The 13,319-nt window shown below is 57.4% G+C and overlaps 4 protein-coding genes across 4 annotated transcripts; all 4 read left to right on the forward strand.

The window, feature by feature from the left end:
• Window positions 1-2,937: 2,937 nt before the first annotated feature.
• J7T54_001117 (uncharacterized protein) lies at window positions 2,938-3,942 on the forward strand (the record flags this gene model as incomplete). The annotated part of the gene is made up of 2 exons (XM_051507173.1): window positions 2,938-3,230; window positions 3,300-3,942. The coding sequence occupies 2 exons, from the start codon at window positions 2,938-2,940 to the stop codon at window positions 3,940-3,942; spliced, it is 936 nt and encodes a 311-aa protein (XP_051361665.1).
• A 1,087-nt stretch (window positions 3,943-5,029) lies between these two features.
• On the forward strand, window positions 5,030-6,557 carry J7T54_001118 (leucine aminopeptidase-like protein; the record flags this gene model as incomplete). The annotated part of the gene is made up of 2 exons (XM_051507174.1): window positions 5,030-6,271; window positions 6,324-6,557. The coding sequence occupies 2 exons, from the start codon at window positions 5,030-5,032 to the stop codon at window positions 6,555-6,557; spliced, it is 1,476 nt and encodes a 491-aa protein (XP_051361666.1).
• Window positions 6,558-8,156: 1,599 nt separating this feature from the next.
• J7T54_001119 (Glutamate decarboxylase-like protein) lies at window positions 8,157-9,911 on the forward strand (the record flags this gene model as incomplete). Its single annotated transcript, XM_051507175.1, has 1 exon — window positions 8,157-9,911. The coding sequence occupies one exon, from the start codon at window positions 8,157-8,159 to the stop codon at window positions 9,909-9,911; it is 1,755 nt and encodes a 584-aa protein (XP_051361667.1).
• Window positions 9,912-10,144: 233 nt separating this feature from the next.
• J7T54_001120 (nucleolar protein 9) lies at window positions 10,145-12,538 on the forward strand (the record flags this gene model as incomplete). Its single annotated transcript, XM_051507177.1, has 1 exon — window positions 10,145-12,538. One exon carries the CDS (start codon window positions 10,145-10,147, stop codon window positions 12,536-12,538), a length of 2,394 nt encoding a protein of 797 aa, XP_051361668.1.
• Between the last annotated feature and the right edge of the window lie 781 nt (window positions 12,539-13,319).

Raw genomic sequence — 13,319 nt, forward strand, 5'->3', positions numbered from 1 at the left:
AACAGACAGGCGGCAGCGTCTCCTGCCGCTGCACGCCTCTGACCGGCAACCCACCCTTCCGCCACAAACAGAAAACAAGCGGGAGGCGCAAGAAGCAACCCGTGTGATTGATAAGTGCTCTGCATGGGCCAGACATGCAGCGAGGGCCGAGGGGCAGGGACTAATTAGGAAGAGCGACGCGGACCGCGGGATGTGACTGAGCTGCCTGGTGCTGGCCAGCCCTGGACTCGAAGATGGAGCTTCCGTCCAGTTGCTTCAGTGGCTTCCAGACAGTGCTTCACAGATTTCAGCGTGGCGGATTGGTGCCCAGCGGCAATGTCAGGTAGCTACGGGCCGCCATGTATTTAATTTAGCCAGTGGGTCCATTTCCGTCGCTACGAATTCAGTTAATAGTGCCCGCCCCGTTTGGGGCCGCTGCCGTGCACTGGTCGGTCGGCGATTCGCGAGGGCGGAAGCCGCAAAGTTCAACAAACCATTGTCTTTTGAAACAGCTAACAGCCCTTGCCACGGCAGTCACATTTTGCGCTACGGTACTATAGTATAGGTCTGGTGACCGGATTTGTTGCATGTCCTCGCTGAATGCTCAACGGTCAGCGTCATGTCGGCAGATTGCAGCTCGCAAGGAATGTCACTTGCGGGGGAACGCGCGTGCATCGCATGTAGCAATGCAGGTCTCCGTGACTCGTTTGTGCATTTCCATGTCCGATTGCAGTTCAGACGATCCTCGGCAAAGGAAACCCCGGTGTCAGAAACCTTTGTTGTTGAACGGTCCTCACATTGCCCCAGGTGTGTCATGTGCTCAGCCTCGAGGTCACGGTCATTTGAGCCGTGGGGGCACACCCTTTCGCGTGCCCGACCCCCCTGGATCACCCTGCGGATTGCATATCACCAAAAAGGAGTTGTTGTCAAGGGCTGGACCGCCAGGCTCCCAGCACGTACGTAGATAAACTATCGCACGCTCCAACGGAGATGCTGTTTGCACGTATGCAGATAAACTATCGCACGCCCCAACGGAGATGCTGCTTGCACGTACGTAGATAAACTTTCGTACGCCCCAACGGAGATGTTGTTTGCACGTCTGGTATTATCACGAGCGGAAACCCGGTCAGACGCAGATCCGGCTTGCTCTGCCTGAAAGTCAAACACCTTATGTGTCCGGCATTTACCCCCAAGAAACGGCCATGGTGATCACTTGGCATTGATTATGTGGACGGTGAGACTCCAGCCATGTTCGACTGCAACACATCATGTCATGGCGATAAGACACTGCGCAAGTTTGAACTTTGGTTTTGGGGGTCGCCAGAAAACTTGCTTCACCCACGAGTAGGTCCACGCCTTGCAGCGGAAATACTGTGCTGGTTGATAACATTATCCTAATCGCCCTTGCGTGAATACGTCAGTGTAAAACATCCAGTGAGTAAACCCCGCCGAGCATGTTCGCAACGAGAATGTGTGGTTTCATCGAGTGTGATCTTGACCCTCACACATTTCATGAACCGCCCTTCGATCTTAGCATGACTGAGATCCTACAAATCAGTTTATCGTCCAGATCGTCGCCATTGCCAAATTCGAACGGAACTGCATCAAGAAATGCTACTGGTACGAATAAACTGCACACGATTTCGCGCCTCGATTTAATCATCTGATAAATTAAGGTTAGGTATAGGGTATGAGGGGAGAGTGTCGTTGCGCTAATATCCTAAGGTACATCAGGCACAGTAGTCGGGTGAGTTTCCCCGTGCCATTCGAAAAACCACGCCGTCACATAATAACTCACATCTTAAGAAGTTCAGTCTATGTACTACCGCCCGCTGCCGCGATGCTTCAGAGCCAATGGCGGAAACCGTCGAGTAGAGTAGCCGGCCAGCCGTGATGCGCGAGTCGCAAGGCATCAGGCCAAATTCAATGGGGCGTAAACAGCGGTTGCGTACCGTCAGCCCAAATTCCAGCCGCTGCTTCTTGGTTGCAGTCGGTATCACGTTATTGAATAGCCATGGCCCATGGGATCGCGTCTAGAGTCTCTGGAGTCTGGTGGCTGTCCGCTACAGAAGCAAGACACTCACAACATGGCTGCTTCAGGGGCCATGAAAGCTCATCAGTCGAACGTCGAAAAGGAGCTAATCGAAATCGTTCCTTTAGCCACATGATCCCGCTGTAATTGGTCTTGATCTTTCACAGTTCATACATCCACCCAGGCAATCAGCCTTGCGGAACCTTGGTCGTGCAGAATACAGATGGACCCATCCAGTCAGCCCTAAAATTCATCCCCCCTGAGCTCCAAGGAGAATAATTATCAAGTCAGCCAGCGCCATCCACCAGCGGACAGCACTAAGCCTCGTCCCGTCCCCCTGCCGATCAGCGCGCCTAGCGGGTGATTAGCGCATTTCGTTCGTCTTCCGCTGCAAAAGCGTCAAGCAAAGACCAAAGTCCATGTCTGATTGATTACTTGCCAAGAGCGCGCCTGAAAAGATCCCCAAAAACGCTGCTCAAGCGCGCACCCGCGCCCGTCCCCGTGCGGTGTAGGAATCTTGAACTATGTACGACTGGTCGTAAATACGATTCGAATCGTACGTGCAACTTTGGCCCCGTTATACGATTCGCGTGTTTGTGCCAAAGTGAACTGAAGATGCCTTCAGGTTACTGCGGTGCCACGCTAAGACTAGCCTCGAATGTCCACTGACATGGGCTGAAGGACGCCTGCATAGGAAGCCCCAAAGAACCCCTGCATCATTACATTGTCGTGACTCGTCCTGCAACTGAGAGGGGCCTAATCAACGACAAGTGCACCATGAGACGGCACATATGCACTTTTCTTCTGGAGGTCGCGGTGCGCGAGACGCCTTTCTTCTTCCAGTGCTCCCCTCGCCTGTATGTGCTGCTGGCGAAGATCGTCGTCCGCCGTGACTCTCACCCCAGTGCAATCGCCCACACTTGATCATGGCTCTGCTCGCCTCGTCCGCCATCCTGGAGGCACGGGGTTTTGGCGTCGCGCCTCCAGCGCCCACCGTCGGTCCGCCGCCGCTGGGCGCCAGGCAGGAGGCGTTTATGGAGACCTGCGCGTGGTACCCGCTCACGTCGAGCGGCAGTGACTGGGACGCCATCATGTGCGAGGAGCCGTGCACGACGAGCGACGGAAAGTTTGGGTGCAGCTTCATCCCGCAAACATGTCAGGACAGCACCGACCCGCTGTGTGCTGCGTCGGCGACTTACGACCCAGCCGTCACTTGCTGGTGAGTTTGCTGCGCCTGGCCACAAGCGCCTTTCGTGAGGGACAATGTTTCCATGCTGACCGATGGCAGTGAAAGCGACTATCCCTTCTGCGTGACTGGCTTCCTCACCTCTGGTGTCGACACCCTCACGGCTTTCCGCTGCGGGAGGGGCGAGCTGTCCGGCGTGGCCTCGCTCTACCTTTCGCCTGAGATCACCAGCGCGTTCACAAGCACGACCACAACGACGACGGAGGAGGAAAGCAAGCCCAAGACCATCACCAAGGTCGTCGCCGAGACCTCACAGACGGAGACTCCCGACGACGGAGGGAGTCCGCCCATTGGAGCCATTGTGGGTGGTACAATAGGCGGTGTCGCCCTCATCCTCCTCGTCGCCTTTGCCATCTGGTTCATCCGCTTCCAGAGAGGAAGGTCGGCCGATTCCGCTGCCAAATCCACGCCCAGCATGGAACCCTACCGCCAACCCGAGTACGCTGGTAACCAACCGAGCTATGCTGTGTCGCCGACTCAGGGGCATCAGAGCGGCTACTATGCGCCGTCGACACAGAGCTACGAACCGCAAGGGTACGCAGGGGCGCCTGTGGGATATGCATCGACGGCTCCGGGATGCCCGCCGCCTGGCCAGTCGATGATGACACAGATGGACCCGGTCGTCGAGTTGCCGGGGTATTCTGGGTATAGTGTTCCTCAGGAGCTCTCTTCACACGGGAGATGAATTTCGGGTTACCACATGTGGATATCAAGCGGGTTCGTGGAAAGAGTCTCAGTATTAATTTTTGGCTATACTATTGGAGGCACTTCTAATCGGATATACCGCCTCAACAAACCGCTATAGAGCAGTGGCTTTGCGTGAGAAGCCAGATGCAGCTATCGCCCAAGTCCGGGGTTTTATGGGTAAGGACCAGGCTGCGCAAGCCGGCTCAACTCATTCGATAGTATGCAATGCCCTGTATACGTCTACAGAGTTGTGAGTACCCTCAAATCGCACGAATAGACGCTTTTCGATGAGTTATATTGCCATGGCTGGCAATATTATGGCTCGTTGTCCGGTGTCCTGAGGTATGGTACCCGCCAGCTTGCTAAAGTACTATATCCAATTGGCGATGCCTTACACACTAGTAGAACTTACCCTCTTCGAGTTCAGGTATTGATCGCCATGCGTGAACATAGTGGCTCTCTATCAATGTCAATACAAAGATCGGTGATCTCACTTGCGTCTCCCAGCTAACCACTGCCGTTCAGCCAACAGAGCATTAGTAGCGGAATTCGCAATAGGCAGCCTGCAGAAGACTCGGAATAAGGATTGTACTCAATATTCAAGTCTGTCATACCAAGATTCAATAAAGTTCACGAATAATCTCGAGACTAGTGCCAGGACCCCGGGACATGCCGACGAGTGGTGGCTGCCCCCCGCAATCGGGCGGCGGTACCTTATCTCGCTTATTTTTCACCTTGATTCAGGCACGTACGTATAAACCTTCTCCAAAGCCCTCAGCCGGCCCTATGCGAGCACCGCCGAGGCGGCCTCGCATGGCTTGGAGACATCTCCGAATAGGGAAGCTCGGTAACCAGCACGGACAAGCACGCACGCATGCATAAGCTAAGAAACAAAAGATCCCCAGGACACGGAGCCCTCCCCATTGGATGGACTGCAGGCTTTCATAGAGTCTAGACACTTCTCTCACCTTCAATTTAAGTCTTCAAAGAGCAGGTCACGTCTTTAAAAAGTACTTGCCTCTCCATACACCGGCACGCCGCCCACCCAGCATATCCCAGATCGTTCGGCGCCTGACACCATCACCATGAAGCTCACCACGGCAGCCGCTCTGCTCCCTCTGGCCGTTGCAGCCAAGAAGGAATGCCACCCGCCCGTTGAGTCAGAGAAGCTACAAGATCTCATCACGGAGGAGGGCCTGCTCGGCAACCTCCAGAGGCTCTACGACATTGCCGAGGCCAATGGTGGAAACCGCGCCTTTGGCTACCCGGGCTATGCCGCCTCAGTCGACTACATCTACGGCGAGGTCTCCAAGCTCAAGGGCTTCACGGCCTGGAAGCAAGACTTCCCGGCCCTCTTCACCAACACCACCGCGGCCGACGTCTCTGTCGGCGATGAGTCCTACCGCACCGTCGCCCTGACCTACACACCCAGCACCCCCGAGGAGGGCGTCACCGCGGAGCTGGCGCTGGCCCCCGAAGGTGCTGATGGCTGCGACGCCGCCAACTATGGCAATGTCGAGGGCAAGATTGTGCTCGTGGAGCGTGGCCTGTGCCCCGACGCAACCACATTTGCCGGCAAGGTCAGGGCAGCCGCGGCCGCAGGCGCCGTCGCCGTCGTGCTGTACAACTCGTCTCCCGCAAAGCTGACCGCTGGCTCCCTATCCATGCCGAGCCCCGACTACGTCCCTGCTGCGCTCATCGACCAGGAGCCCGGCCAGGCGCTCAAGGCGCGGATCCAGGGTGGCGAGACCGTTGAGTCGCACACGACCATTGTCCAGCTGATCGAGGAGCAGATCACCCAAAACGTCATCCTCGAGACCGTCGGCGGCGATGCCGAGAACACGGTCATGTTGGGCGCCCACTTGGACTCTGTCGTCGCCGGGGCTGGCATCAACGACGACGGCTCTGGCTCGACCACCATCCTCGAGCTGGCCAGGGGTCTGTCGCACTTCCGCACCAACCTCAAGGTGCGCTTCGCCTGGTGGGGGGCCGAGGAGAACGGCCTGTGGGGATCGCGGTTCTACGTCAACAATATGACGGCCCCCGAGATTAACGACCTGCTGCTCTACCTCAACTTTGACATGGTGGGCCGTGGGTTCTGGGGCGTCTTTGACGGCGACGCCTCGGACGCGGGGCCGGGCGGCGCCCCTGGCTCGGACACGATTGAGGATCTGTTTGTCAAGCACTTTGAGGAGCAGGGCCTCGAGGTCACACCCGTCGGCTTGACGGGTGGGACAGACTACGTGCCCTTCCAGCAGGTCATCAACAAGCCCGTTGGTGGTCTGTTCACCGGCACCGGCGCCGCTCAGGACGATTGCTACCACCAGGTAAGCCCTTCACTCCTTCGAAAAAGTACTCCATGCTGACATTCTTTGGTAGAAATGCGACGACATCAACAACATTGAGCCCAACACCATCACCACCAATGGCAAGGCTGCCGCGCACGTCCTGTCCATCCTCGCCATCGATGGCAAGGAGCTCATCCCCAAGACGCCTGTCGACGAGACGTCTGTGGGCAGCCTTCAGGATCGCGCGTCGGGCCTCGCGTGGATGGAGTCGCGCGATTTGTTTGGGGCCGGCCACGGCAAGCTGTGTGATCACGATATCATCTAAGCGGGCGGGTGTTGTACTGGGAAAAGAGTGGCAACTGATGATTGAAGCGAGGCGTTGGTGGCTGTTGAGATGTGATGAGAGATGAGAAACGACATGCTATTCGTTAGCAATAGAGCCATTGTGAGAGCGTAATAGTTCCTAGGATTGTCTTTTGCTTGAGCGTAGTGTACATGCGTAGTGTAGAAGAAGGGGGGTTTGTGACATTTTGGAAATGTGTCAACGCAGTCATGCTTGTTGCCAAACTCGGGGAAGGAACTCCCAGGGGCCCAGATGCTCTTTCCTTTCCTCTGTATCCGTAGCTGCCTCAGGCCGACCGCCCAATTTTTTCAGGATGCGGACGGATGCCAACTCAGAAATCCTTCTCTTCTAATGTCTTCGCCCTGTGTGCTACTCACTGGACTTCGAAGCTCTGCTTTGCACAGGGCCCATTCTTTTGGGGAGAGGGACACAGTAAGCCCATCTTACTGTACCCTCGACTCAACCTCCATGCAGCATCGGCGCGCGCATCACATTCACGCCGCGCACGTTTCGAGCTGACTGGTGGCTGACATGTCTACGATACCGTGCACCGAATGACCCTGGATCAACAATACACCCGCAAACGAGGGCAATGCGATAAGCACGCTCTGCTGAATTACTCGGACCCTGGATTTCGACACCCATGGCGTGGATGCGAGGGGTCGAGGGCCCGCCGGTGTGAGATCCGATGAGGCGATGACGATCGTAGGAATATGGTTGACAGCGACGTCCTCCGACATGCTCTACGACGCGAACAGTTCGAATGCTATCGTAGTACGCCGTACCATAAGCCATCGTAAAAGGGTCTAACAGTCGACTCACTTTGATTGGGCTGCTGCTCCCATTACAGCATCGATGGGCTTCGCTGCCAAGCATCGTGACGACGCGGGGAAGAGAAAGCAGCCCCATCGCGAAATCACACTTGTGGATTGTACGAAAACACCCTTGCCAGGATTGTGAAAACGCGTACAAACGCACAAGGATTGGATGGCATGGCCAAATCGACATTGAGAAATCTGACATTGTATTTTGACCAAGTCTACTCCGCACCAACGCCCAATCCAGCAGGAAGCGCGATGACGATGACACTCCGTCCTCTAACGCCCCCCGTTCGGCTTCGGTCACGAAAAGCCGGCCACACGCTGCACCGCATGGCATGGCATTTGCCGCTTCGCCCCCGTAGTAGCGGCCGATTACCCCCTGCGGATCTGTCTCGACGAGGCAGATGACTGTGCGGACCATACAAAAGACGACCTGGTTCGCCAGGAAATCAGTATGATTTACGGAGTTACGCGCGCTACCGTTACGGGGAAAAAGGCTCGGCTGGATGTGGAGAGGAAATGGCTCACTTTTCCACAGTTTCTTCTTCTTATTCATCCTGGGATTCGGTGGTAATACAAGTAGCCGTGCGAATCCTCAAATTCCTACGTTTTTTTCGTGCCTCCTCACTCAGCAACAGAGTAGATTTCTTGGTTATTCCCTTCTCAGCGCTCATATACAACTCATTCACAAGCGTTTTACATACACATACCGTATACCCAGCGTACATCACCACAAGTACAGTCACACACAACACAAAAAATGCCTGCATTGGACAACAAGATGAGCAATGGCGGCCCCAGCGTCGGTGGGCGTAACGGGGGATCCTCATTCATCAATGGCAAAGGCAATGCCTCCGCCTTTGGAAACGGCATCGCGCAAATGAACGGCGACGGCTCCATTGCCAACGAGTGTACCGACAGCGTCAAGGACGAAGTGGCGGGCACCAAGCCCGAGGTCAACGAGGACCCCCTGAGCGCCATCTTGAACGGACACGCGCCCCACGATCCCCTCTCGAACGGTTTGAAGCTCAACCGTGCCGAGGAGATGGACGATCTGCTGTCCGAGGTGCGAAAGCTCATCATCCCGTTCATCAAGAACGCCGACAATGCAGCTGCCCAGAAACACACGGGCAACGCCTACGTCAACCCCGCCACCGGCAAGGCGCAACAGGTGCTGGTCGACTACCAGGAGCCCGCCGAGCTGGCTGCGAAGCTAGACGCGGCGCTCCCTGACGAGGGTCGCGGCAAGGAGGGCATCCTGACCTGGATCGAGCAGATCCTCGCCAACAGCGTCAATACCTGGGACCAGGGCTTCATGGACAAGCTCTTCTCGACTAACACGCCCATAGGCGTGATTTCTGACCTGATCCTCTCGATCCTCAACACCAACCTGCACGTCTACCAGGTCTCGCCCGCGCTGACCATTGTCGAGAAGACCACCGCGCGCGCGCTGGCCGGCATGTTTGGCCTCACCGGACCCCACGCTGGTGGCTTCACCTGCCAGGGCGGGTCCTCTTCCAACCTGACATCCATGGTCGTGGCGCGCAACACGCTGTTCCCCGAGTGCGCCGTCGGCGGCAACAAGCACGACTTTGTCGTCTTCACGTCCGTCAGCGGCCACTACTCGGTCGAGAAGAACGCCATGATCTGCGGCCTGGGCAGCTCCGCCGTCTGGGCGGTCCCTGCTGACACCGCCGGCCGCATGAAGCCGTCTGCGCTGAACGACATGATCGTCAAGGCCAAGGCCGAGGGCAAAACCCCCTTTTACGTCAACGCCACGGCCGGCACCACCGTCCGCGGCGCCTACGAGCCCCTCGAGGACATTTCGGCCATCTGCAAGGCGCACGGTTTGTGGATGCACGTGGACGCCTCCTTTGGCGGGCCCGTCGTCTTCTCGCGGAAGCATCGCCACAACCTGGCCGGCTCGCACCTCGCCGACTCGCTTACCGTCAACCCCCACAAGATGATGAACGTGCCCAGCACGTGCTCCTTCCTCCTCGGGCCGGACGTGCGCATCTTCAACAAGGCCAACAGCACAAAGGCCGGCTACCTCTTCCACTCGCACGGCGACGGCGAGGTCTGGGATCTGGCCGACCTGACCCTGCAGTGCGGCCGTCGCGCGGACAGCTTCAAGCTCGCCCTGGCGTGGCAGTACCACGGCACCGCGGGCTTTGAGAGACAGGTCGACCACTCCTTTGCCATGGCCGCCCACCTGTACCAGCAGGTGACGGCGTCGTCGCGCCTCGAACTCGTCACCCAGGACATGCCGTCGTGCCTGCAGGTCTGCTTCTACTACCGACCGGGTGGCGGTGATGTGCCTTCTGAAAAGGAGGTTGTCACCAAGATGACGGCGGATATCGTGCACCAGATCATCCCGCGTGGATTCATGGTCGATTACGCCCCTGGTGATAGGGGGAGTTTCTTCCGCGTCGTGGTCAACTGGCAGACGCAGCCGGGCACGGTCGAGGGTCTGGTCAAGGCGATTGAGACTGTGGGCATGGAGCTGTATGGATAGACATAGAGATGACTTATGATAGACTACATGTAGTATGAATAGATGGCTTGAACGCGCAAAGTACCCGTATCCTGTGGCCCCCTCTTCGAGAGTGTGCATACCAGCCAGCTTACCCTGTAGTGAGGTATCACAGTCGACCTTATCGATAAGCCCGCCGTCAAAAAGTTTCAACTGCGAGAAGGAGATCCGCCCACCTCATCACCAACCCAAGCAACTTAGCTCAACCGCCCACAATGCCCAAGCCACGTACCAAGCGCGGCGAAGAGCGCAAGCGGAAGCGCAACGACGACCAGCCAGCCGCCAATGCGTCCAAGCGCTCCCGCCGCGAGGATCTCGAACATGAAGAACCCGGCCACGCCCACCCAGAACAACCCGCCCTCTATGGCGACTCGCTCCACCACGAAGAGGCCCCCGAGACCGAGTTCTTCGGCATGCTCAACGAGGAGGAGCAGGAATACTTCCGACACGCTGACGAACTCCTGGAGCTAAACCAGTTCCCCAGCCCCGACGATCGCGGCCTGTTCATCACGTCCGTCTTCAACGAGGCCAAGGGCAAGGAACTCAAGATTGCGTCCTCGCAGAGCTGCTCCCGCCTGATGGAGCGACTCATCCAGCTGGCGGACACTGCGCAGAAGAAACAGCTCTTTGCAGCCTTTGCGGGGCACTTTCTCAGTCTCGTGCAGCACCGGTTCGCGAGTCACTGCTGCGAGGCGCTGTTCCTCCGGTCGGCGGGCGCCGTGAGCGAGGACCTGGGCGGTGACACTGTGTCGTTTGTGGTGGATACGACAAAGGGGGGCAACGGGGCGGAAGTCTCGCCCGCGCAGTCGATGGAGTCGTTGTTTCTCGAGACGTTGGACGAGCTCGAGGGGAGCCTGGCGTTCCTGATCACCGACCGGTTTGCGTCGCACACGCTGCGCGTTCTCCTGCTGGTCCTGTCGGGCCGGCCGCTGGATGATGCGGCCGCCAAGACGTTGCTGAAGAGCAAGAAGAAGGAGAACGTCTCCGTGGCGGGCGCCGCGGCGGCCGACGAGGCCAACCACGGGCCCAGGGTCGTGCCGGAGAGCTTCACCATGGCTGTGCAGAAGATCATCTCGGACTCGATGGAGAACGTTGACGCGACGAGTCTGCGCGTCCTCGCGAAACACCCCATTGGCAACCCGACGCTGCAGCTCCTACTCGAGCTGGACCTCACCCTCAACAAGTCCGACGACCACAAGCCGACACTTCTCTTCCGCCTGCTACCCGACGCGCCCAAGTCACTGGGCGACGAGTCGTCGGAGGCGAGCGAGTTTATCAACGGCATGGTGTACGACCAGATCGGCTCGCGACTGGTCGAGACGCTGATCACCCACGCACCGGGCAAGGTGTTCAAGGCCATGAACCAGAACATCTTCCTGCCGCGGATACAGGGCTACGTCCGAAACGACGTGTCCTGTTATCCGGCGATTCGTGTGCTGAACCGCCTCGGCAAGGATGATTTGGTGAAGGCCGTGGCGCAGATCGAGCCCACCATCCCCCAGCTCGTGAGCAAGACGCGATACAACGTCATCCGCACGTTGTTCGAACGCTGCGTCGCGCGCGGGCTCAACGATGAGGTCAAGAAGCTCAACAAGGGCCTCAAGGAAGGGTGTGGACCACAGCCCGCCGATCTCATCCGCACCCTGTGCCTCCTACAGGACGATGAGGCAGCGCCAGACGGTAAGAAGAAAAAGCAGGACACCACCCAGCTGGCACGCAACGAATACGCCATTCAATCGCACGGCGCCCAGCTACTGACCACCCTCTTCACCATCCCCGGTCCGGCCAAGGGCGTGCAGGAAGCGCTGCTCGCCTTGCCGGGTGCGCAGCTGCTCAAGCTCGCGCAAGCGTCCATGCCTGCGGTGACGGTGCTCACCACGGCGTTCAACACCTCCTGCCCCAACAACCCAGGTTTCCACAAGACCCTCACCTCCACCCTCGTGCTCCCCCACACTGGCGCGCTGGCCACGTCGCAGTACGGCCACAACATCCTGACCACGCTCGTCGAGGTCCCTAGCAAGGGCAAGGAGCGCAGCCTGCCGTTCCACATGAAGGAGGCCGTGATGGACAAGCTGGGGCAGATGGAGGCGGAGCTGCGCAGCAGCTGGATGGGACGCAGCGTGTGGCGATCATGGAAGGGCGACATGTGGAAAACGAGGAGGGGCGACTGGAAGGTGTGGATGAGGGAGGTCGATGTTCCTGCGCAGGGTACGATGAGCGCGAACAAGGTGGCCGTCAAGGGGAGGCGGGAGAATGGAAGGGAAAAGGCGATGGATGAGCAGCCTGCTTCTGCGGAGGTGGTTGTCGAGGAGACGGTCGCTGAGGAGACGGAGCCACAGGAGAATGGCGATGTGATGGATGTTGATGGGCCTGAAGCTGTGGAGGAGGAGCCCTCCGAGGCGGTGGCACTTGAGGATGGAGAGTCCTTAGAGGCCAAGCCCAAGAAGGACAAGAAGAAGAAGAAAAAGGACAAGACTGGCGCGGACGGCGAGGTGAAGGAGAAGAAGTCAAAGAAAGACAAGAAAGACAAGAAGGGCAAGAAGGGCAAGAAGGAGAAGAAGGAAAAGAAGGCCAAAAAGGAGGTCGTAGCAGACGAGGAAAAGGAGTAGATACCCCATAGGGCTTGTCCAAGAAACAGTCACGATTTACAAATTTGTGCGCTTGGTTTGGGAAGAGTCGCTGCTCTGCCGCACGCTGTCTCTTCTCGGAAGCTTGTTGTTCTCCATTACCCCTGAATATGGGGATACCTTGAAAGAACCGCCAGCATCGATGGGCGCAAAGCCGTCTGTCCACCACCTTCTCAAGCCTCATTCCATTCTCGTCTGATCATTCTTGGTCCACATTTTCGTACTGAGCACTTGTGGCTTCGCTGATATCTCTCATGCAGGAGAAATGACATTAATAGCTTGAGTTATATCAGTGTCACCTAGAACTGGGACGAAATTAGAATGAAGCCAGCATCATCCTCTCCTCTCTGGAACTACAATAATATTTTCTTTTTGCCGTAATTCTACTTCTCTCAACTACAGAAACCCCCTGCATTTCACTCAGGTACCGAGAGCAAGGTACTGGTGCTAGGAACAGCATGCCTCGAGGCTGTTACGACATCACGTTCACTGCACCGGGCTCTGAAGCCGCCCGAGCACTAGCATCTGCAAAGGCCAAAGCCAAATCGAAGCAGAGCAGCTCTGTCCCCTCGACGGCCTCTTCAGCCGGCGTCGAGAAACCACCGTCTCCGAAACTAAGCAAACAGACCTCTCAGCAGACCTTGGACACTCCGACCAAGTCCTGAAGGCTGGGCATGTCTGGAAAGTTTCTCATGGGAATCTGCTCAAAGGTGACTCCTTCCTTTCCCGTCAAGGGTACTATGCACACAGCGCAGAAGGCCTC

The sequence above is a fragment of the Emericellopsis cladophorae genome (assembly GCF_022114955.1).
Source record: "Emericellopsis cladophorae strain MUM 19.33 chromosome Unknown NODE_28_length_274560_cov_118_130999, whole genome shotgun sequence".
NCBI lineage: Eukaryota > Fungi > Ascomycota > Sordariomycetes > Hypocreales > Bionectriaceae > Emericellopsis > Emericellopsis cladophorae.